Source organism: Dromiciops gliroides, chromosome 3, assembly GCF_019393635.1.
Source record: "Dromiciops gliroides isolate mDroGli1 chromosome 3, mDroGli1.pri, whole genome shotgun sequence".
Taxonomy (NCBI): domain Eukaryota; kingdom Metazoa; phylum Chordata; class Mammalia; order Microbiotheria; family Microbiotheriidae; genus Dromiciops; species Dromiciops gliroides.
Window position 1 is genome coordinate 260,190,808 of NC_057863.1, and position 25,311 is coordinate 260,216,118.

A 25,311-nucleotide genomic window follows, 5' to 3' on the forward strand; every position below is an offset into this window, starting at 1 on the left:
GCTTCTCAAGGAATTTGGCCAGAAAAAGAAGCAGAGAGATGAATGTAGAAACTAGCTTCTTCTTGTTCAGTTGTTTCAGTCATGTATAACTCTTCATGATCTTATTTGGGGCTTTCTTGGCAAAGATACTGGAGTGAGTGGTTTGCCATTTCCTTCTCCAGCTCATTTTACAGATGAGGAAACTGAGGCAAACAGGGTTAAGTGACTTGCCCAAGGTCACGAAGCTAGTAAGTTTCTGAGGCCAGATCTGCACTCATGAAGATGTCTTCCTGACTCCAGGCCTGGTGTTTTATACGTTATGCCACCTGGTTGTCCAAACAATAGCTTCCAGAAGGTTAATAGGGTGATAAATATATATTGAATGAATCTCAAAGAAGGAGAAATTGGTGAGTGATGGTAGAGGGAGATCCTGGAAGTGGCAAGGGGGAGAAAAGGAATATTCCAATCCTCTCTGCACCTCCTCCCCACCCTCCAGTTACCAGTTAACAAGTGAAAGTGCAAGCAATGCAAGAAAGGGAGACCAGGAAATTTGCATCATCAGGAGGGAGCCAAGTCTAAATGAGTGCATGAAGATGAAGGCAGCAAGAAAGGTACAGATTTAAGAGGAAAGCTAGTTTGTTACCTGTGTCGCAGAGAGCATAGCAGAAGAGCTGAGTACCTTTAGAGTGAAAGGTTGGAGGACTTGGCTTTAGAGGTTGAGAATAAGAAAGTGGTCAGTGCAGGACTGAGGACAAGATTTGAACAAATACAATGGGTTACTCAAAATCACTGGGACATGGGGCAGCTAGGTGGCACAGTGGATAGAGCACCGGCCCTGGAGTCAGGAGTACCTGAGTTCAAATCCGGCCTCAGACACTTAACACTTACTAGCTGTGTGACCCTGGGCAAGTCACTTAACCCCAATTGCCTCACTAAAAAAAAAAAAATCACTGGGACAGAGAAAGTATGAACGGGGGTGAAAGTATGTTAATCATTGAGGAATGAGTTTAAGTAGATTATCACTTGCTGGTGGGTTGGGGTAGGGATGATAAGAAGAGCAGGAGCAGGGAAGGCAGGCTCTGAGGAGTTAGTGGTAGGTGGCTTCAGATGGTTCCTTCCTGGAGCTCAATGGAAGGGTAAGGTAAGACTGTAGACTGTGCTTCCCTTGAATATGATTATAATAGAATTCACAGGAGTTGATGAGATCACCAAATGAGATAATTAGTATAGAGAAAAAAGAGACTAGAGGGCCCAGGACGGAAGCCTAAGGGACACCCATAGTTAGTGGGCCTGACTTGGATGAAAATTCAGCAAAGGAGACTGAGAAAGAATATTCAGATACATAAGAGGAGAACTAGGAGAAAGTAGTGCTCTAGCTATCTGTGAGAAATGCTGAGACAGTTTCAGAGGCATCTGGGAAGACATGTAAGAAGTGATGCAGAGTGAAATAAGCAGAACCAGGAAAAGAATTTATGCAATAAAAACATTGTAAAGAGAAACAATTTTGCAAGACTTAAGAATACTGATTAATGCAATGACCAGCTACCATTTCAGAAGACTAATGATGAAGCATGCTATCCACTTACTGACAGAAGGGATCAACTCAAGTTGAAGCATGAGACATACACTTCTGGACACAATATAGGAATTTCTTTTGCTCTCCTATGAATATTTGATATAGTTTTCTTTTTTTTTTTCAGTTGAGGGGAGGGGTGGTTGGTAAAGCAAAGATGGTAGGGACAAGTTGTTCAGTTGTGTCTGACTCTTTGTGACTCCACTGGACCAAAGCGTATCAATGCTCTCCAGGGGATTTTCATGGCAAAGATACTGGAATGGTTTGCCATTTCTTTTTCCAGTGGATTAAGGTAAACAGAGGTTAAGTGGCTTGCCCAGGGTTACAGAGCTAATAAGTGTCTGAAATCTTCTTGCACTCAGGTCTTCCTGACACCAAACCCTATGCTCTATTCACTAAGCCAGTTCCTAAACTTTTTCCACTCATGACTCCTTTTTCCCCAAGAAATACGCAACCGCAGGTATATAGGTAAAATGAAATAGGTATACAGAACCTTTTACTGTAGCCAAATTTTTCACAACCCCCACATTTAGTTACATGACCAAAGGGGTCATGACTCACAGTTTAAGAAACTAGGCACAAAGCCACATAGCTTCCTCTGGGGAAAGGATAAGATTGCTTTTAAAAAGAGAGAGAGAGAAAGAAAAGAAAAAAGGCATCAAAGTGTTTAAAATGCACAGAAAAAAACTGAAGGAACACATGAAGGAATCACAAGCAAGACTTTAAAAAATTACATTTAATTTATTATACTCCTAATAAGAAAGCTATATATAATAGTCACAATTTCATGTATAATCTCATATATTCTACAATATATATGGAAATGTTCATCTTTTTTGATGTTTGTAAAGCTTAAAATTTTCAAAACAATAAAAAAGAAAAAAAATTTTTAAAGTACTATATCAAAGTTTTTGGTTTTTGTTTTTTTAAAAAAATGTATCTTCTTCTCTGTATCTCTGATTTATTTATATGACCTTTCATATCTAGTTCAGGTATTCATTTGGAGGTTCTTGTGGGATATGGCAAAAATCTTCATCTAAAACTAATATCTGCCAGACTGCTTTCCAGGTTTCTCAGCAGTTTTTATAGAATTGTGAGTCATTACTCCAGTAGTTGGGTTCTTGGGTTTATTGAAAATTATGTTAATTTATTCCTGAAATTGTAAGTACCTAACCTCTTCCACTGATCAACTTTTATATTTAATCAGTACCAAATAATTTTGATGATTACTATTTTGTATTATAATTTGAGATCTCTGTTAGGCCCCTCCCCTTTCTTGGGACATTTCTTTTTTACTATTTCCCTTGAGATTCTTGACCTTTTCTTCTTCCAGATACATTTAGTTTTCTTTCTAAATTTTGGGAATTTGATAGGTCTGGCACTGAATCTTTAATTTTAGTAGTGGTGTCATTTTTAAAAAATATTGTCATGACCTAACTATGAACAAATCATATCTTTTCTATTAACTAGATGTGTTTATTTTTTATACCAAAAAAAAAAAAAGAATTTTGTAGGAGGGAGGGAGAGAATTTGAAACTCAAAATTTAAAAAAAATGAATGTTAAATAATAATTTTTTAAAAACCTTGTAGTTGTATTCATATAGTTCCTGTGTGTAGGAGAACCTTCAGATATTGTATATATTCTGTAGTTATTTTAAATAGAATTTCCTTCTACAGAAGGGCTGATAATTTATGTTGAATTGTTTTATATTTTGTTACTTGGCTGAAGTTATTGTTTCAATTAGTTTTCATTAAATCTTAACAGTTATCTAAATAGACCATCATATCATCTTTTCTTGGCAGTATACTTTTCTGGGACGTCCACATAGATGATGAGGTTGATGCACACATAGTTCAGTGTTTGAGAGTCTCTGAAGGAAAATGTGGGAAAGAAGTTGATTCCCTACCAAACTGAAGGTCTACAGAGCCGTTGTGCTGACCTCATCATTGTATGCCTGTGAAACCTGAACAACCTACCCCCACCATGCCAGAAAATTGAACTGCTTCCATTTGAATTGTCTTAGCAAGATTCTGAAGATTATCTGGAAAGATAAGGTACTGTACACTGAGGTCCTTTCTCGAGCTAAAATGCCAAGCATTCAATTTCTACTGCAGAGAGCAAGTCCATTGGGCTAACCACATAGTTTGAATGCCAAACATACATTTGCCTAATAATAGACACTGTTGAACTCAGGCAAGGCAGGTGCTCACATGGTGGTCAGAAGAAGCAATACAAGGATACTCTCAAGGTCTCTCTGAAGAACTTTGGAGTCAACTGAGTGACATGGGAAACACTTGCAAAGGATTGCTCAGCATGGCGTGCCCACATCAAAGAAGGCACTGTGCTCTATGAGCAAAGCAGAATTGCAGTAGCTCAAAAGAAATATGAGACGGGCAAATTTAGAGACATCTTCACTCCAAATGTCATATGAACTATTTGTGCCAGATTTGTGGTAGAACCTTCTGAGCTCACGTTGTTCTTATCAGACATACATAGTGGGGCACACTGTACCTTAATTCCAACATAGCAATGTCATTTTGGTCCTCTTAAAGAATGAAGGGCAAAAACCATATCATCTGCAAAAAGTGAAAAATTTGTTTTCTCTTTTGTTCATATTTTTTTTCTTTAACTTTTTCTTCTCTTATTGCTATTGCTATTATTTCTATAACTATATCAAAAATTAGTGGTGATAACATCTTCACTTTACCCTGATCTTATTGGAAAGACCTCTAGTATTTTTCCATTATAGAAAATACTCTCTCCTGGTTTGTGATAGATATACTTTAGCATAATATAAAAAGTACATTGATTCCTATACTTTATAATGTGCTTAATATAAATGGGTGTTGTCTTGTCAAAAACTTTTCCTGTATTTATTGATATGTGATTTTATTATTTATTATTAATGTTATTAGTATGCTCATCATTTTCCTAATATTGAGCTAAGCGTGGTATAAATCCTAACTGGTCACAATGTATAATTGTTTTGTAGGTTGTTGTACATTTTTTTTTTTTTAGTGAGGCAATTGGGGTTAAGTGACTTGCCCAGGGTCACACAGCTACTAAGTGTTAAGTGTCTGAGGCCGGATTTGAACTCAGATACTCCTGACTCCAGGGCCGGTGCTCTATCCACTGTGCCACCTAGCTGCCCCGGTTGTTGTACATTTAATAATATTTTATTCAGTATTTTAAGTCAATATTCATTGGGATATTGGTCTATATTTTCTTTTATCTTCTGGTTTTGATTTAAAGATCATATTTGATTCATAGAAGGAATTTGTTAGAATTTATTTTTTTCTTCTACTTTAGCAAAATTTGTGTGACTGGAATTGTTCTTTGAATATTTTATCAACTTGCAAATTAATTTGTCCCTGGTGTTTTTTCTTTGATAGTTCATCTATGAATTATGCAATTTCTTTTTCTGATGTTCTATCATTTTAATTCTCTATATCTTGATTTGTTAATCTGGGGATTGAATATTTTTGTAAATATTCTCCCATTTCATTTAATGGCTGGTTCTGTTGTCATGTAGTTGAGGAATAGTTTCTAATAATTTCTTTTTCATTACGAATTTTCCTTTTTTTCACTTTTTAATATTCACAATTTGGTGCCCACCCCTATTTTTTTTATCAGATTAGCTAATGAGCTATTTTATTTAAAAACAGGTATTAGCTTTTTAAAAAGCTTAACTAAATTAAGTAATTCAATTTTTTGTTTTCAAAATTTCTTTTTTGATTATCTCTATTGGGAGGGGGGGGGTTGTTCATGCCCAACACATTGATCTGGTAAGATGAATTTTCCCCCATGGATTGTTTTGACTTATATTTTTGCCTTTAAAAAATGAAAATATTTGTTATTTTTATGTGTTGTTTGACCTACAAATTCTTTTGAATTTATCCTTTCTCCAAATTTTCCTTATTGATTATAATTTTGTTTTGTAATCTCTAAAGGATATTTAATATTTCTACTTTTCTGCATTTGTTTTTATGGTCCACAGTGGGGTAGAGGATGCTTGAGTACCCATTAGGGACCATTAGTTTGAGTTTTTACCTTCCTTGCATTCTTGGTCCCAGACTGTGGAGACAACTGAAATTGCCTTATCTCTGGTGCCTAATTTCTATTGTGGAGAGATTTGAAGGATCCTGAAAATAAAAGAAAATGTCTAGCTCCCCATCTTGTTGGTCACATGACCTAGAATGCCTCCATAAGATTTAAAAATGGTTTTTTGGAAACTATTGCTTTTGGCTGCTATTTTTGTCTCTACCTGGCAAGTAATTCAAGTGTCTGCTAAGTTACTTCTTAGGCTCTTTTGATCTCCTTGTTATATCAACTGATTTATGTTTGTTAAACTTTTGGTCTAAATCACAGAATTTCAGATTTGAAAGGAACCTTTGTGGCTATCTCTTCCAGGGGTCAAGAGCAAGAAGCCAGATAGCAAAAGTTTTAGGCTAAATATCATGAGGTAAAATATCATGTAGGTACTTATACACAAGAGAGAACCAATTTCCAAATTTTTTATTGACCATAATTCAAAATATAAAAATAATGGGCACATTTTTTGTAATACAGGTCTAATAATGATAAAAATGGAATTTTGGGGGGGAGGGTAACATTTTACTTAATTGGGGTTCAAAGTTAGTTTTCTCTATCACCAAAATCAATTGCAAATGTTCACCTGTTAATGCTAATCTGTAATGAGATTTTACATATTTTATCTTTGAAAATATCTTTTCACACCGAGAAGTACTAACAAATACTGCTATCAATCCATGAATAAATATATGGGTTTAATTAAGCTGAAAGCCTAATAGTCTTAAACAAGTTTATTTTCTGTGGACACATTGATTCAGCTGCTGCAATCAAACATGATTTAATTAACTTACCATAAATAAAATTCTTGCTTGACTAATAAATGAGCTACTCAGAAACTTGCTTTGTAGCAATATTGTGATGAATGTTTAGACTAATAATGTTGATTTTAATAATAATGATTTTATATTCTCTTAGAACAGTTATAATGTCACTGCTTAATAAACATAATGCTTTGCCATCAATTTGACAAAAAAAAAAATCCACCCTCCAGTGTGTCTTAAAAGCATGACATTTGAAATCCAATTTTCTCTTCTTGTTTTGACATGATGGGTATATGCTGGTAATACATACACACATATATGTATATATATACATACACACATGCCAATATGTGTGGTACTAGAAACACTGTGAAGTTATAACTATGTCACTGCAATTTGTAGTGAGCCAAGAAGCAGTGCAAAATACTAAATCTAGGAACCTTGGGTTCTGCAGAAAGGAAAAAAAAGACAAAAAACTAACTTAATTCAAATGTCTGTCCAATGGTCAGACAGTGGTTCAAGGCTCTAGCACCAATTATATGGATAACCTGCTGCAAAGAGTAATCCTTCTACCACATGCAATCTCCATAACAACTATGCAACTTTGACACTGCAGCACAAAAGCAGCCACAGACAATATGTAAACAAAAGGGCATGGCTGTGTTCCAGTAAAACTTGTTTATGAACACTGAAATTCAAATTTTGTATAATTTTCATGTATTGTAAAATACCATTCTTCTTTTGATTTTTAAAAACCATTTAAAGATATAAACACTATCCTTAGCTTAAGAGCCATACAAAAACAGGAAATGGGTCTTATCTGGCTCACCAGCTGTAATTTGCTGACCACTGATCTAGCTCAACTCATTCAAGGCTGTAACCATCCACTATAATGTATTAAAAAATTGGTCATCCAGCAAAGCTTCCTACCACTTTTATTTATTATTTGTGTGTGTGTGTGAGGCAATGGGGGTTAAGTGACTTGCCCAGGGTCACACAGCTAGTAAGTGCCAAGTGTCTGAGGCCGGATTTGAACTCAGGTCCTCCTGAATTCAGGGCCAGTGCTTTATCCACTGCGCCATCTAGCTGCCCCTTTGCTACCATTTCTTGAGGCAGCCCATTCCATTCTTGGATACTTCTAATTGTAGGGAATTTTCTATCACATCAGTTCTAAATTGGTCTCTTTGCAACTATCTAATCATTGCTCCTGGTTTTACCCCCATGGTTATACAGAACAACTCTAGACACTCTTCCCCATGGTAGCCCTTCAAATACTTTTGAAGATAGTCAAAATCTTCATTATCATCACCAAGTTCTGTCTTCTCTAGGTTAAAATCCATCATTTCTTTCAACGAATGTTTACAAATTAAGCAAGATTAGACTTAAGAGATCTTATATTTGGATTAAAAACACCAGATTTACAAAATGGAGAGGCAAGACTAGACATCTGTTCATCTGAAAAGAGTTCTGGGAATTTCAGTTAATTGCAAGCTCACTAGGTGCCAAAGTGTGGTAATGGCAACCAAGAAAGCGAATGCAGTTTTAGGGTACATAGGTACATGGTACAAAGGCATACATATACATAGATATATAGGGTACAAAGGTATAGCTTTTAGGAATAAGGAGAGGACGGGCCCATTGTGATCTGGTCAGGGCACAGTTGAATTACTGTTTTTAGTTCTGGCTGCCACATATTAGGATGGACACTGGTAAACAGAATATTCAGAGGAGGGCAATTCAAATGGTGAAGGGCCACACCAGTGTTGAAGTGTTGAAGGACATGACAATGTGTATTCAGGAGAAGATGGCTTAAGGGGGGAAAAACTGCTGTATTCAGTTATTTGAGGAACTGCCACAGACAAAATAGAATTGAGGACAGAACCAGGAGCAATGGGTCAAAATGGCAAAAAGGCAAATTGAGAGATCACATAAGGAAACTTTCCTAAAAATGAAAATGATCTATCAGCAGAAGTGGCTGTCTTGTGAGATAGTTTGTTCACCTTCAGACTCTTCAAGCAAAGGCTAGATAACCATTTGCTAGTTGTGTTGTGGAGCAATTCTTTTTCAGGTGTGGGTTTTCCTGGATGCCATTTGAAATTCTGTAACTCCCTACTTTTAAGAATCTGATAAACAAAAAATACTTTGCAAATGGTTCATATTGCACAAATGTCTAGTTATCATTCTTTGCTATGAAATGTCAAATGATTTTGTGACCATAGAAATACATACTTCTGATTATCCCAAGGTTTTTCTCTTATCCTATTTTTCTCTTCGGTTTTCCTTTTTTTTTTTTTTTTAAAGCTTTGTTTTGCTTGTTGGTACTCCCTTGAAACAAAGGAGAGGAAAAAAGTAGAGATCTATTTTCTTATTTTAATATTTGCATTATTTTCTTCTTTCTCATATTGGGATTGTAATCCTCTAAAACCCCCAGATGCTGTTCAGAACTGGCTATTATCTCCCTGCATGGCTTCAGAAAAACCTAGGAAGACTTATATGAATCAATGCAAAGAAGAGTGAGCAAAAACAGGAAGACATTGTACACAGTAACAGTAATGTTGTAATGATAACCAACTGTGAAAGACTTAGCAACTCTGATAAATACAGTGATTCGTGGCAATGCCAAAGGACTCATGATGAAAAATGCTATTCCTTCTCCAGAGAGAGAACTGGTGAAATCTGAGTATGGATTGAAGTATTTTTTTCACTTTAAAATTTTTCTTGTGTGTGTGTGTTGTTTTTTTTTCCTGCAACATGACTAATATGGAAGTGTGTTTTGCATGACTTTACATGTATAAAGGGTATCATATTGCTTGCCTTTTCAATGGGTGGGGGAGGGGGCTGGAGGGAAGGAGAGATTTGGAACTCAAAATAAAAAATGAGTATTAAAACATGTATTTGGGAAATATTTAACAAAATAAATAAAAATACAATAGAACATACATAATATTAAAAGAGAAACTCTCCCCTGTAAGCCTGTACTTTTGTTCAAAAAATCAATTTCATGTCTTTACATTTATTTATCTCTATTACATTTAATTTTATTAGACAACTCAACATCCTAGCCTGTTGATATCTTTTTAACTGTTAAATTTGGTACACTCTCTTCAAGTGGTTTAATATAGCCCATTGTAAATGAAAAATGTATGTTTCCTTCAAATTACAGACTTTTTAAAAAAAATTCATTTTTTTTGCAGGGCAATGAGGGTTAAGTGACTTGCCCAGGGTCACACAGCTAGTAAGTGTCAAGTGTCTGAGGTCAGATTTGAACTCAGGTCCTCCTGAATCCAAGGCTAGTGCTTCATCCACTGTGTCACCTAGCTGCCCCAAAATTACAGACTTTTTACATACAGTCTTTGACAAGAAAATAATATCCACATAACAAATATCTTCTTTACCTTTATTTTGGGAAGACATTTTAGAAACTGAGAAAAATGAAAACGAATAAAGGTTATTTTTAATAACATTAGGTCTGGCAAGAATTACAAGGCAGAATACTTAGGGTTAAGGAAACCAAGTTATTTTGTTTAGCCATCTAGATTTTCCTTGATGCTATTTGCTTAAAACAAAGTAGGAAGAGCATTAAATGTTTTATCAAATTTAAGTTCCATAAAAAATCTGTCCAGTATTTTTGCTACTGTTATCTTCATCTGAGAGGCATAGCAGCATAATGAATAAGAAAGCTGGCTTTGAAATCAGAAGTCCTGGGTTCAAATCCTGCCTCTGACATATGTGACCTGGGACAAGTCACTTACCCTCTCAGTGCTCTAGTCAACTTTCTAAGACTATAAGTTGCAAAAAAGATGCCAACTTGCATTGGTAAAGGGAATTTCTTTACCTGGGAGTTTCCCATACCAATGAAATGACCAGTCTAGACCTTATCCTGGTCCCTATCCTCATCTAAAGTTTTTTCTAGTATTGGTCAAAAACAAACTTCCCCTTTCCCTTCTGCTTAATGAAAACCAAGGAGAATGAGAGATAGTATCACTATAATTTACAGAGTTGCGTTTAATTCTGCACAGTGCATTTTGGGAAGCACTTACATAAGCTGCAGTGTCTAAAGGAGGGCAGCTAGGATGGCAAAGGGTCCTAAGATCATGCCATATGAGGAAGAAGTGGCGATGTTAAATCTGGAGCAGTGAAGACTCAGGGAAGACAAGACAGCCTTCCAGCAAATGAAGAACCATCTCCAAAGAAAGAACAAGAGACTGGATTTGTGCTGCTTGGTCCCTCAGGGCGGAACCAGGAGCAATGGGTGAAAATGACAGGTACAAATCATATCTTGATGTAAGGGAAAAGTTTCTAGGAATGAGGATTATACAAAAATGGAAAGAGAAACTTCAAGAGGCAGTGGGTTTCCCCTTAGTGGGAGTCTTGAAACAAAAACTGAATGATGAAATACCTGTTGGGGACTTTGTAGCTGGGATTCTTGTTCAAATGCAGCTTAGATTTGATGGGATTTGAGTTGCTTTCCATCTCTGAGATTCTGCAATTGTGTAATTTGAGCCCAACAATCTCAGTGGTACATTGATTTTTGTTATGTGCAGGGATTATGTGAAATTCCTAAATGTCAAGAGACTGAGTTCTAAAATAATCTGAATGCTTTACTTAAAATAGAAAATGTGTTTTTTCAGAGATATGAGTTTCATTTTCATGTAATAATACATCATCCACAGAGCATCTTTCTATTTTTAATTATTTTCTTTGATAAATCAGTCGCTTCACAAAAATGCTTTTTAAAGACAACAATCCAAGAAAAACTTAATGTTACAGTATTCACATTTTAAAGATTGTCAGTTTCATAGACCAAATATATTTAAAACAAAGAAGAATTGCTGGAATATTTTTGTCACTATCTGCCCAGAGACAGCTCTCTCTACGGACAGTTATTGGATGATAGGTCTAAATTTGTGTAAAAAGAAAAAAAATGACCTATTACTTTCTTACACAGATTAGAAACAAAGATCATTTAACAGATTACAAGGAACTAATTCAAAGAAAGAATGCTGTATGCTTTCACACAACAGCTTACTAACAAATATTTGTTTGGTAGTCTGTCTAAACAGCATACTTGTGCTCTTTCCCAGTTTAATTTCACATACTGGATAAAAGGAGTAATATATTTCACCACCTGGGGAAAAAATCCCCAAAACACTGAAGCAGTTTAGCAAGTCCAGCAGTTGAGAGTTTTATTTGGGTTTGGCAAAGCCAACCTAACTTACTTGATCTATGAGGGAACAACAGTAACAACATCAACAACAAAATTCAAGAAGTCAGACTTTAAAACACATTTGGAAGGATCCTCCTAAGGTCAAGAATTCAATAAGAATAGAGTTTGGGATTCAAGTTGTTCATTTGAAAAGCGTATCTCATAGATTCTCTTAGATACATGGAATGAATGGAAAGGAAATGTTTTTGAGATACTTATTGATGAATTACTGAGTGAAAACCAAAAATGGTTAATCAATCAAAATGGCTTATCCTGTAAAACAAGTATGTTTAAAGCATATTAGTAATGATGATTAAAAGTTTCTGATGGCATGTCCCCCTAAAACCGAAATTTATCTTTTGCCTGTTCTTTTAAAGTATCGATTAAGGATTTTAGTTTGAAGGGAAATAATTTCAAACATTAAAAAAAATGCAAAGGAGAAAAAAACCCCATAATTCACTTAGTCTGAATCACTGTGAATCACTTACGGTCATGGAACTCTGATTCTCAGTTTGCAAAGTGAAAATAACTTTATATTCTCCAAACTACTGTAGTTTGGTACTCCAACAAAGCACAAAGCACCCTTAACTCACAATCTAATGAATCTATTAAATTTAACATGATTTCCAAATTCCTGGAATAATTAAGCAAACATTCAAAATTGTTCAACTGAACCAAAAAACTGGCAAAGAATACTAGCAATAATTTTATTTATTTATTTAAAAAAATTTTTTTTTAGTGAGGCAATTGGGGTTAAGTGATTTGCCCAGGGTCACACAGCTAGTAAGTGTTAAGCGTCTGAGGCCAGATTTGAACTCAGGTCCTCCTGACTCCAGGGCTGGTGCTCTATCCACTGCGCCACCTAGCTGCCCCCCTAGAAATAATTTTAAAAGGGAAAAAATAGTTTCTGCAGTTTCTGGTTAAAAAAAAAATAACCTGGGCAATTCAAAGTTTAAGTCAAGTCGATATGAAAAATGAATTTTTAATTATCTTACTAAAATTTACAAGAAGATAATCCCTGCTTTAAAAAAGTATATTTCTTTCCTTGCTAAATTGAATAAGTAATTTTAAGATAGTTTTTGAAATAATCTTTAAAATAAATAATTCTCTTTAGAAGGCTAAAAGTATGCAGTAATTTAATGAAGACCAAATTATAAATTTAATATCTACTAGGGGGTAATGGTGCCAGAAAAAACAAATCTTCAATAAAAAAAGCACTTCATTACACAATCATTGTTCAATGACCAATTGGTTGCAGTTGCATCTCAAGAACTGATAATAGTCAAACCATATAACTATCTCACATAAACAAATTAAGCTGATTTTGGCATTCCTTTAGAAAAAATCATTTAAAGAATGTCCTTCTACACTATGAAATGAGTTGGTCTGTTGGAAGAGATAAGAATAAGCATGTTTTTTCTTTTCACTAGCTGTAAGTCAACTCAGAAGTCAAAAGCTCTAAAATTATTTCAAATCTAGCATTACTATAAAATCAAGAGGAGAAAATTATTTTCAGACTTCAAAACTGTTGACAGTACTTAGAAGTCATGCTTCAAACAGTATGTAATGAAGAGATATTGACTTTCAGGATCAAAACCAAACAATTGCACATGAACAACCACCAAAGAGCACAGATGACCAGATGGAAAATATGTAATCAAACCATAATTACAATGAAATTAATTTCTATCACTAGTTCATGAATGTTTTTCACTTGCAGGAGATTATTTGCTATCTGTCATAGTGTCCTGAACTATCTGAAGAGAATGTCACATATTTTACATAGCATTGTTTTTTAACTCCAAAGCAACAACATGGTTAATGTGGTAGACAATGAATAAAAAATACTTAAATGAGAAAAAATATGGACACTGAGTTGTTTAAGATCTATTACTGGGTATCATTTTCACTTAATTTACTTAAATATATATTTAGCAAATGCCTTTAGATATAAGTTTAGATCAAGTGTGAAATGCATCTGGCCATAACATATACACTAGTATTCAAAGATATTACAATTTTCATTAAATGATGGTTGTTTCTTACTTCATTACTAAATGTAAATTATTATTCTGGGAGAGATCTGAGATATATTCTGAGAACCATAGAATACTAACTTTTGGCATGTTTATTAAATTTGGTCAGCTTAGAAACTTCCATTTTGAAATACTAAATATGCATTGTTCTCTAGAAATTATGTTCAATAATATAATCATAATCCCAATCAGTTATCAATTTACAAAAATAGTTTTTATCCAGTAATTCCAGCAAAGTAAAAATAGGTTTTTCTTTTTTTAAAAAATAACCAATGGAACAGGCTCACTGAATGAGAGAAATTAAAATGCCGCAGAATCAAACTTAATCATCCTTCTTTTCTATTGGTGTGTTGCTGCTCACCTCATGCTGGCAGTTTTAAGGTGCAAAAGCTTCTTCTAAATAGATGGGCCTAATATAATCATCCAATTTCACTGGCTATAGATTTAAATTAGCCCACTGAGATCTGCTTTAAAGTACACAGAAAAATTAAAACAGCATAATTCTTTAGAAATGGTAGCACTTTCCATTGATATAATAAAGGGACTCAAGGGATGTTTGTCATTCATTATATTAGAGTTAAACCTTTAAAGAAAAAAACAAAAACAAAACCCAAAACAAACAAAAAAAAAACCACACACACATTTGAAAGAAGTTGCTGTACCTGCAAAGACTGTTTAAGCTTACTATGAAATACAAAAAGTGCACCCTTCTATATCTACATATAAAACATTAGAAATAAAACTTGTGTAAAATGTTTGCTGTGCAAACTATAAAAAGTCAGTCAAGTCCATTTTTTTTTTCCTAACTACATTCTCTTGCTTCCTACTGCAGAGAATCACTGTTATCCAATACCAGGCCACTAATATTTGTTGCTGTGAGTTCTCCTCCATCATCTTCAGTGCTATCCACGGATTCATCCTCACTCTGTCCTCCTATCATGACTTGCTGCACTGCTAACGTAGCACCATCAGATGACAGAGATTGGAGGCTGTCCACATTCATATTAACTGGTGCAGTAATGGTCACAACAGCTCCTGGGGGATACATTCACATTTAATATTTATTTCAAGATTAATACTCTCTGAGAAACAACATACTATGGAACTTCAGTATAAATAAGCATATGGTAGCTTTAGCATAAATAATCACATAGTACACCAATGTAAAATTTCTTGTAAATTTAAATAAAATGTTCTATATGCATGTGTATATGTATAACATGAAACGATTAAAATGGAGTCTCAGATTATGTTGGTTCTGGGATGTTCTCTGCATAAGGAAGGTTCCTTCCATAGGAATCTAGAGAATAGGGAATACAGTCTTTTTTGAAGGGGAAAAAAAAATCAAGGAATAATTATAATAATATCACACTGTAAGGTTTACACAATACTTTACTTACACAAGCTCATTTGATCCTCACAACAACCCTGTAAGGAAAGTACTAAAAGTTTTATTTCCATTTTATAGGTGAGGAAGATGAGGGTAAAAAAGGAGAGTGTAAAAGTTAGCTTGAGGGGCAACTAGGTGGTGCAGTGGATAGAACACCTGCCCTGGAGTCAGGAGGACCTGAGTTCAAATCTGGCCTCAGACACTTGACACTTCTTAGCTGTGTGACCCTGGGCAAGTCACTTAACCCTCATTGCCACCCCCCCCCAATAAAAAAAAAGTTAGCTTGAAGCTTAAGATTAAAAACAAACCCCAACATCTAAGCAGCTGGTCCCATCCCTTCTGGCAAATAGAAATGGAAAGAATAGAAGCAGCATCAGATTTTATATTCTTGGGTTCAAAGATCACTGAGGATGAAAACTGCAGCCATAAAATTAAAAGATGCTCACTTCTTGGAAGGAAAACCATGGCAAATCCGGACAGCATAAAGGTCCATATAGTCAAAGCTATGGATCTTCCAGTAGCAAGGTATGACAGCAGAGGAGATGGAAGAGGGGCCCAGAGTGCTATGGTCCATGGGGTCCTGAGGAGTCAGACATCACTAAACTAAAACACAAGCTGAGGTTCACTGAAATAAAATTATTTGCACATGGTCGCGTGGCTAGCTATATTTAAAATCAGGTTTCTTCTGACTCAAGTACAGACCCCCCCCCCTTTTTTTTAACCACTGCTTTCCCTAAAGAATCACAATCTTGTTTTGTTTTGTTTTTTGCTTTTTTGCGGGGCAATGGGGGTTAAGTGATTTGCCCAGGGTCACACAGCTAGTAAGTGTCAAGTGTCTGAGGCCGAATTTGAACTCAGGTCCTCCTGAACCCAGGGCTGGTGCTTTATCCACTGCGCCACCTAGCTGCCCCTAGAATCACAATCTTACTGCTGTGGATTTGCTTGTCACAGGGAGAAACTGTAATCTATTCATGTTCTCCTCACCCTTTGTGATTTTTGTCTACTTTCTTCCATAGATCTTTGGCAGAGGATCTACTCTGTGTGCTAGCAGCCTTCTTCTAGGGTTTTATATTAGTAGCACTTAGGATATCTATTTGCTATCCTTTAATCAACATATGACTGACTAGCCCTACCTCCTTTTCTGTTATTATGTTTTGTTGTCAATATTCCTTATTCGATGAAAAATATTACTACTGCACTATGCTAGGCATTGGGGATATAAAGAACTGAGAAAAGTCTGCCTGCAAGAACATTCAACCAAAGGGAAACGTTTAAACAAGAATGCACATGATAATTTTTATAGGGGAGCTAATACAAACAACTAGAGGAATCAGGGAAAGTTTTTGGGAGAGGCACAGAGAGAAACAATTCTTTTTCTTTTTCTTTTTTTTTTGGTGAGGCAATTGGGGTTAAGTGACTTGCCCAGGGTCACACAGCTAGTAAGTGTCAAGCATCTGAGGCTGGATCTGAACTCTGGTCCTCCTGAATCCAAGGCCAGAGCTCTATCCACTGCGCCACCTAGCTGCCCTGAGAAACAATTCTGAAGAGGAAAATGAGAGTTGTTGGAAGAGGTTGATACACATAACCCTCCAACCAACTTAAAAGATTTTGAAAAAGATACATTAAGAAGATGGATGCAAGGGGAATTAAGAAAGGAATATTAGGAATTAAGGTGTAAGTTGAGAATGCGCTAAATTTGTTGCAGAAAGCCAAGGACAGCAAAAATTCAGAAAAGATAATCTAAGAATAAATAGGACAGCTGCTCCATGGTAACAGGAAGCAAGAGCAGGCTGAGCTGCTCAATCCTTATTTCGCTCATTTTCTCTGCCAGAAAGAAGGATCTGTTGCTTGGAAAAGGGAGAACAAAAATAGTCATGAGGGAAGAAGCCAGTTTCTGAGATGAGAAGAGTGATGATATGTACCTGGCTGCTCTTGATGGCTTCTGGCTATCTAGCCCAGGTGAACTGAAATAATATAATGGATCATTGCCAATAACATGTGAAAAATTCGGGAGAAAGGGACAGAGATCACAGGACAAATATCGTCAGAACTTTTTTAAAAAAGAAGATACTAAAGGCCAGTGAGCTGCTGATTATTTGTGGTAGACTTCTAGAATGCATTATTTAACAAGAGGTTAAGAACCAAGAAGTAACAACAATACAAAGCCTGGACAGCTTCAGCAAGAACAAAATAACCCCATCTCCTTTTCTTTCTCTCTTCTTTCCCCCCAACCCCTTTTAAAATGACATTACAAAACTTGTTGATCAGGGGAATGCTAAGGAGAAAGCACACCTAGATTTCAGCAAGTGGAATGGTAAAGCATTGCAGAATCTCTGCTCCACGTCTCTGATCACTTCTTCATCTTGTGGAAAAAATGGAAAGAAGAAAGCTAGATGATAGGACCATTGGAAGGACTTGGTAGTTAATTGTTGTAACAACTGGAATGATGCCACCTGCTGGAGACTTACTATAGAAAAGCTCCGCCATGAAATGAAGGTCTTTGAGGGCAAGACCAAGCATCTTTTCTTTGGCGTCAGGAAGTGACGTCTGCTTGTGGGAAGAAGAAGGGGGGAGCCTGGCGCTCTGACTGGGGCTCTTTGCTGGGGACTCTAGCAGAGAGTGGAGCTAGGAATGCTCTCTCCCTTTAACAGATAGATAGATGAATGTAGGCCTTTCTCTCTCTCTTTACCAAATTCTTATTCTCCTTAATAAATGCTTAAAAGTCTAACTCTTGGGGCAGCTAGGTGGCGCAGTGGATAGAGCACCGGCCCTGGATTCAGGAGGACCTGAGTTCAAATCCGGCCTCAGACACTTGACACTTACTAGCTGTGTGACCCTGGGCAAGTCACTTAACCCCAACTGCCTCACCATTATGAGTCAATAATGTGATATAGTAGCCAAAAAAACTAACAGAAATACAGGATGGACAAAGGGAGGCATGGCTTCTCCAAGATTATAATCTTTTTCCTTGACCTATATGTACAATTGGGACTATTAACCATCTCTACTTCCTAAATACTATATACTCTCTGGGTTTAAATGACACCACTGTTTTCAAGTTTTCCTCTCATCTGTCTATATTTTTCTCTTCTTGGTTTCCTTGGCTGGATCATCATTCTTGTTCCCCTGCCTATATATGGCATCCCACAAAGTTTACTTCTGAGTCCTATTCTCTCCCCTCAGCTGGCATTTACTTAGTGCTTTAACATTTACAAAGTGCTTTACATATATTAATTCATTTGATTAATAACCCTGTGAAGTTTCTTAAATCTATTTATCTAGCCCTAATCTCTCTCCTGGGGCAACTAGGTGGTATAGTGGATAGAGTGTCAAGCCTGTAGTCAGGAAGACCTGAGTTCCAATCTGGCTTCAGACACTTGATAGCTGTGTGACCCTGGGCAAGTCACTTGGTCCTGTTTGCTTCAGTTTCCTCATTTGTACAATGAGATGGAGAAGGAAATGGCAAACCACTCCAGTATCTTTGCCAAGAAAACCCCAAACAGGGTCATGAAGAGTCAGACATGACTGAAATGACTGAATAGCAACAAACCTCTCTCTAACTTCCATACTCACATTTCCAGCTACCTGTTGGACACCTTGAACTGGGTGTCCTGTAGACATTTCCAAAACTTAACCCCATCTTCTTCTTACCCTATTACTGTTGTTTCTTCTAATACTATCAATACCCTGGCTACCCTGATGCAGAACCTCGTCATCTCGTCACTAGATACAATAGCTTTCTAGTTAGTCTCCCTGCCTCAAGTCTCTCCCTATTTCAGACCATACTCCACTCAGAGGTCAAAATGATCTTCCTAAAATAGTACAGATCTGACCATGTCACCTACCTATTCAATAAACTCCAGTGGCCACACACCTATTAGATTGGCTAATATGACAGAAAAGGAAAATGACAAATGTTGGAGGGGATGTGGAAAAATAGGGACACTAATGTACTCTGTTGGTGAAATTGTGAACTGGTCTAACCATTCTAGAGAACAATTTGGAACTATACCAAAAGGCCTATAAAACCATGTATATACCCTTTGACTTAGCAATACCACCACTAGATTTGTATTCCTAAGAGATTAAAAAAAAGAAAAAAGAAAAAGAAAAGAAAAAGGACCTGTATGTATAAAAATATTTGTAGCAACTCTTTGTGGTGGCAAAAAATTGGAAATTGAGGAGATGCCCTTCATTTGGGGAATGGCTGAACAAGCTGTAGTATATGATTGTGATGGAATACTATTGTGCTATAAAAAATAATGAGTAGGGGGCAGCTAGATAGCACAGTGGATAGAGCACTCGTCCTGGAGTCAGGAGGACCTGAGTTCAAATCTGACCTCAGACACTTGACACTTACTAGCTGTGTGACCCTGGGCAAGTCACTTAACCCCAAATTGCCTCACCAAAAAAAAAAAAAAAGTAAAAAAAAGAGTAAGATGCTTTCAGAAAAACCTGGAAAGACTTAAAGGAATTAATGCAAAATGAAATAAGCAGAACCAGGAGAACATTGTATACAGTAACAGCAATATTGTACAATGATTAATTGTGAATGACTTAGCTATTCTCAGCAATACAATGATCCAAGACATTTCCAAAAGACTTATGATGAAAAATACGATCCACCTCCAGAGAAAGAACTGATGGAGTGTGAATGCAGATCGAAGTGAACTTTTTTAAACTTTATTTTTCTTGAGGTTTTTTTGGTTTGTATGTTCTTTTACAACATGACTATATCAAATTGCTTGCCTTCACGATGAGAGAACAAAGAGGGAGTGAGGAAGAGAATTTGAAACTTAAAATTTTTGAAAATAAATGTTAAAAATTGTTTTTAGATGTGACTGGGAAAAATAAAGTACTAAATAAAAAATGAACTCCAGTGGTTTCCTATCTCTTCTAAGATCAAATATAAAATCCTAGCTTTGGCATTCAAAGCTGTTTATATGCCTTTCCACTTACTCCCTGCCAACACACTCTTGGGATGTAGTGACACTGACCTCCTTGTTGTTCCTTGGATAATATACTCTATCTCCTGATACCAGCTATTTTCACTGTTAGTCTTATATGCTTGGAAATCTCTTCTTGTTTAACTCTACCTCCTGGTCACTCTGGCTTCCCTCAATTGATTATCCACAATTTATCCTCTATATACAGGAGATAACAGAGGGAGATAATCAAGAGGCCACAACTCAATATAAAATATGACATTCAAATATAGAACTTAAGAGAAGCATAAAAAGAAAACAAAAGTACAAAACCATAAAGGACTAAACAAAGTTAAATTGTTACATAGGGAGTAACACCTCAGAACTTTATCATCACCAGAGGGTTGTAGAACAAAATTTTCTGTCACAATTGTGAGGGGTCTTGAATGATTCTGACATATACAATGTGGCAACTTTTTGGAAAAGGCTTATTAAGACTGTTTTTTTCTATTGATACAAATGACTTTTAACAAACAGTCACCAAATAATAAGTGTGGTGAAATCTTGAATTTCTTATACTTTTTAATTACTGTATTGTCTTACTGTAAATCTGTCATCTGCTGTAGAATATTATTTGCAAAAGCTGTCTTGTTCTGTTTTCATATCTTCAATCAAGATTGCCCTTGAAAAATGGGCATAATACTTTATTGTCAAAATGGAAATGTGCATTGGATGAAATTGATATTTTTATTATTTCCCATTCTTGGTAATTATAAGATTTTTTTCCCTAAGCTACATCCATAGCTTAGTCCTTTCTGCTTTCAGATAAATATAAACAGGGTTATAATGTAGAGAAAACAGCTTTCTGGTCAGAGATGGAATATAGCTAATCAAGACTTGTAAGAATGTATTTTCTTTTTCTTTTTTTTTGATGAGACAATTGGGGTTAAGTGATTTGCCCAGGATCACACAGCTAGTAAGTTGTCAAGTGTCTGATGCTGGACTTGAACTCAGGTCCTCCTGACTCCAGGGCTGGTGCTCTATCCACTGTGCCACCTAGCTGCTCCAAGAATGTATTTTCTAAAAAGCAAGGGAAAGGGAGAAGACAGCTCTGTGTATTCCTCAGAGCTAGATCCCACAGATAGTAGCTACAATGAAGAGAAGTTGACACATTCAGAAGCTTACAGGAGATGAAACCCATGAAACTAGTCAATTTTAAATCTCTTGGCCTCAAAATGCCTATGCATAAACCTCCAAAAGTTAGGTAGCAAGCAAGAGAAACTAGAGATGCTAACATAAGGAGGCAAATTTGACTTCGCTGAGACTTGACAGGAAGAAACCCATGACAAGAACATGGTTTTGTACCTTATTGAAAAGGGAGGTGATGGGAACAGGTAGGTGGCGCAGTGGATAAAGCACTGGCCCTGGATTCAGGAGGACCTGTGTTCAAATCTGGACTCAGACACTTGACACTTACTAGCTGTGTGACCCTGGGCAAGTCATTTAACCCTTACTGACTTGCCAAAAAAAAAAAAAACCCAACAAAAAAAACCAAAAACAGAAGCCACAGGTCTTTTAAAATAAATAAATACAAAAAAAATTTGTACATGTATAATCTATACTGATTATTTGCAACCTTGGGGAGGGAGGGAGGGAATGAGAGAGGGATAGAATTTGGAACTCAAAACTTAAAATAAATACATAAATAAACAAACAAACAAATACATACAAAGAAAAGGAAGGTGATGGAATATTTTCCTTATTTTTCAGGAGTACTTGTTTGCCTTCTCTCTCTCTCTGCTTGTCTGTGTCTCTCAAAGTAGGTTACAACTTCTTGACTTACCTTAATGATAATTTTATTCTTCAAAAGGTAGAAGAACCAAGAAGAATAAATGCAATTTTGAATAAAATGTGATTTTTACTTTCTCACTAACAGAAAGGAACTGGTTACTGGTGTGGAAATGATAGAAAATACCCTCTTAGAATTTGTGATAGAGAAAGAGAGGAAAACTAGACACAGTCTGACATATACCTTAAATTTAGGGCAAGCACAAAATCATAAGGTTTATAAGGATTGATAGGATCCCATGGGTTGAAATGCAACAGGGGCAGTCAGCCCAGAAGAGACTGGAGTTGTTCGTGAGTGAAATTCTGAGGACACAAAAGGAAACAATTCCAATGAAGAGAAAGACTGAAGACACTAATGTTGATGCATAGGGAACTCACCGAGTAAAACAGATTTTAAAAAGAAATATACAGAAAATAGAAGCAAGGTCAGGTAACAAGGGATGAACATGAGTGTGACATGGTCCTGAAGAAGTAAAGCAATAATTATTTATTAAGTACCAATTACACGCCGGGCTCTGTGCTAAGTGCTGGTAATATGATTTGGCTTTGCAGTCAATAAACATTTCCCAACCATGAGAGCTCTCCTAAAGTGCAGTGGGCAGCCTCGGATGCAACTTTATAGTCAGGCCAATAAACCTTCTAGGATCTACTAAGTGGCAGGCACTCTAGTAAGCAAGGCTAAACAGTCCTTGTCCTCTAGGAGCTCTCAGTTTTGTTTTGTTGGGTTTTTTTTTTGGGGGGGGTAGGGCAGAGGGAGGAAGAGGGAGGAATAGCATGTAAACAACTATGTCCAAACAAGATATATACAGGATAACTGGAAATAATCTTAGGGGTGAGGCACAAGATTAAGGAGGACTGACTTCTTTCAGAAGATAAGACTTTAGCAGAGACTTGAAAGAAGCTACAGAAGCCAGGAGGTATAGAAGAGGAGGAAGAGTCCTTGGCATGGGACATAGTCAGTGAAAGGCATGGAGTCAGGAGATGGAGGGTTGTGTGCAAGAAACAGCCAGGAGGACAGTGTCACTGGGTCACAGGATATGTGGGGGTGGGGAGGGATGGAGTAAGATGTAAGAAGACTGGAAAGACTGGAAGGGACCAGTTATGAAGGACTTTAAAAAACCAAACAGAGGAGTTTATGTTTAATCCAGGAGATAAAAGAGCCACTGAAATTGACTGAATTGTAGGTGACATGGTCAGATCTATGCTTCAAGAAGATCCGCTTGATGACTGAGAGTAGGACGCACTGTATTGGGAGGGAAACCCGAGGTGGGGAGACAACCGGCAGACTGTTGTAACAGACAAGGTGTGAAGTGATGAGGGCCTACACCAATGTGTGGCATGGTCACAGGAGCACATGTGAGGCAAGTTATGAACCTGGAAACAACAGGACTTGGCAACTGATTGCATATAAGAGGGAAAGGGAGCAGCAGAGGATGAAACCCAGCTTGCAAGACTTGGTGATTAAAATGTGGATTTGGGTACTGGCTGAACTAGATGGTTGCTGAGATCCCTTTCAAATGTCAAATTCTGTGATTCTGTGTTGTTAGTGAAAGGAAAAGAAAGTTTCCATCTAGAGACGAGTGTGGTATATGGGATAGTGAGCTAGCCTCAGTTAAGGAGACCTGTGTTCAAATCCTGCCTCTAACATATACTGGCTATGTGACTCTAGATAAGTAATTTTACTTCTCAGGGTTCTAGGTGAGTCTAAGTTGTAGGTTGGGTGGCAATCTATATTGGTAGAGGAATTTTCCTCATTGGAAGCCCTTTCTACTGATGAAATCACAGGTCTAATACCCCAACCCAAGTCTCCTTTGTGCCCCTCCTCCAAGAAAGGTCTTTACAAAATATTTACAGCAGCATTGTTTGTAACAGCAAAATTGGAAATGACTACTTCCAAGGATTAGCCAATAACTAAATGATGTGTACTTGTATAAATGTCATAGGTCATCACAGCAACATAGGAAAGGATGAATCCAAAGAATTATAGTTAGATTTTTATGAAGTGTTATATTGAATCATCATAATATAATAATACAACATATACAATGACTACAACTCCACAAAAAGGACATTAAAATCTGAAAAAAAAAATGCACAGAAAAAAATTCAGAAGGGGATGTAGAAGCATGTAGAACCTTTTAATTATTTGCATCATGAAGTAAATACGCACTTAAAAACAAGCAGTAACTATTGCAGTTTATGTTTTTTATTCATTTCTGTAGTGATATGTTGACAATTTCTAAGTTTAGAATTTTTAGACCCGACAAATTAAAGACTAAGACGACTTCTATTGGCTAGCCTCAATTCCTTCAGACATAAATGCATCCTCTCAAAAAGTGCCATCATCTGGGACCCATGAGCCATTTTTATTTATACATTTTCATTACGATAGTTGTAATATCATTATATAAAAACAATAAGACTCTTTATTTCTCTTACCTTCTGACATAGTGAGTTCATTAGGTGGTTGATGAGTAACCCCTGATGCAATAGAGTCAGGCCAGAATCTCTGAACTGGTCTATTCTGAGCTGTTTTTTTCTTCGTTTTTGGAGTTTCTGAACAGCTGGAATCCAACATTGGTTGGAGAATTCGTCTTCTTGCATTGATAAACCTGATCGTCAAATAAAAATCTCAGATAAGAATGGTTCTTAAAAAACAAATCCCCTGCCAAGATTAATACACAGGATTATCAGTCAGGTTTCTTCTTTATTACTGTCAAGAGTGATAAAAATCTGAATAATAAAATACAGAAAACAGTTCATGAGAAGCATATCCTGAAACCTTACAAATATGTGGTATTAATAAATTTCCAAAATGTTTCACTTTTATAGGTCCTGATGTTTCTCCCATTATTTCCCTACTTCTCACCTACTAAATTTACTTTTGTTCTCTGTGTGTGTGTGTGTGTTTATTTGTAAGGTTAATAGCTAAAGAAAATAAAGGATCTAAATTATCTTCTAAGTAGAAAATACCATAAAGGCATTATTGCCTTGCTTTATTTTCTCTCAAACTACTTAAGGAAACTTTTACTGGCAATTGCAGCTAGGGAATATGCCTTTTCGTGTGATCTCAAGTGAAGCTTTCAGCTGAAATTTTCACCTTGTGCCTTTTCAGCTTGCTGGTAGCTGGAGAGAGAACACGAAACCATGTCATATAAGACACAGTTGAAAGAATTAGGAAAATTCTGGTGATGAGAAGAGAAGGGAAGGAGACATGATAGCTTCAAACATATGAAAAAGTGTCATGTGTAGGAGAGATTAGGCTTATTTGTGTGACCCCAAAGGCAAACACCAGGAATAATAGGAAAAAGTTGAATTTTATATAATGCAGTTTAATATAAGATAGCACTTCCAAAGAATTCCTCTACTTAAGTCCCACTCCAATGCCACACTGTGGAATGAAGCTGATCTGGCTTGAAATCCATGCTGAGAAAACATAAGCGCTGACATAAAATGGCTGGTCTAAGCCCGAAGATAGACTCTATTTCCACTGTCTGAGG

General features: G+C 36.4%; 1 protein-coding gene across 4 annotated transcripts in view; it reads right to left on the reverse strand.

Annotated features, from left to right (window-relative positions):
- Positions 1–12,429: 12,429 nt before the first annotated feature.
- Positions 12,430–25,311, reverse strand: part of PKNOX1 (PBX/knotted 1 homeobox 1) — a 168,560-nt gene continuing 155,678 nt past the window's right edge. For all 4 annotated transcript variants that reach the window (XM_043992726.1, XM_043992728.1, XM_043992727.1 and 1 more), the window contains 2 exons: positions 24,251–24,423; positions 12,430–14,683 (listed from right to left, as the gene is read on the reverse strand). In XM_043992726.1, the coding sequence (XP_043848661.1) occupies positions 14,472–14,683; positions 24,251–24,423 (385 nt within the window). In that variant the 3' untranslated portion in view covers positions 12,430–14,471. The remainder of the gene's footprint in view (positions 14,684–24,250; positions 24,424–25,311) is intronic.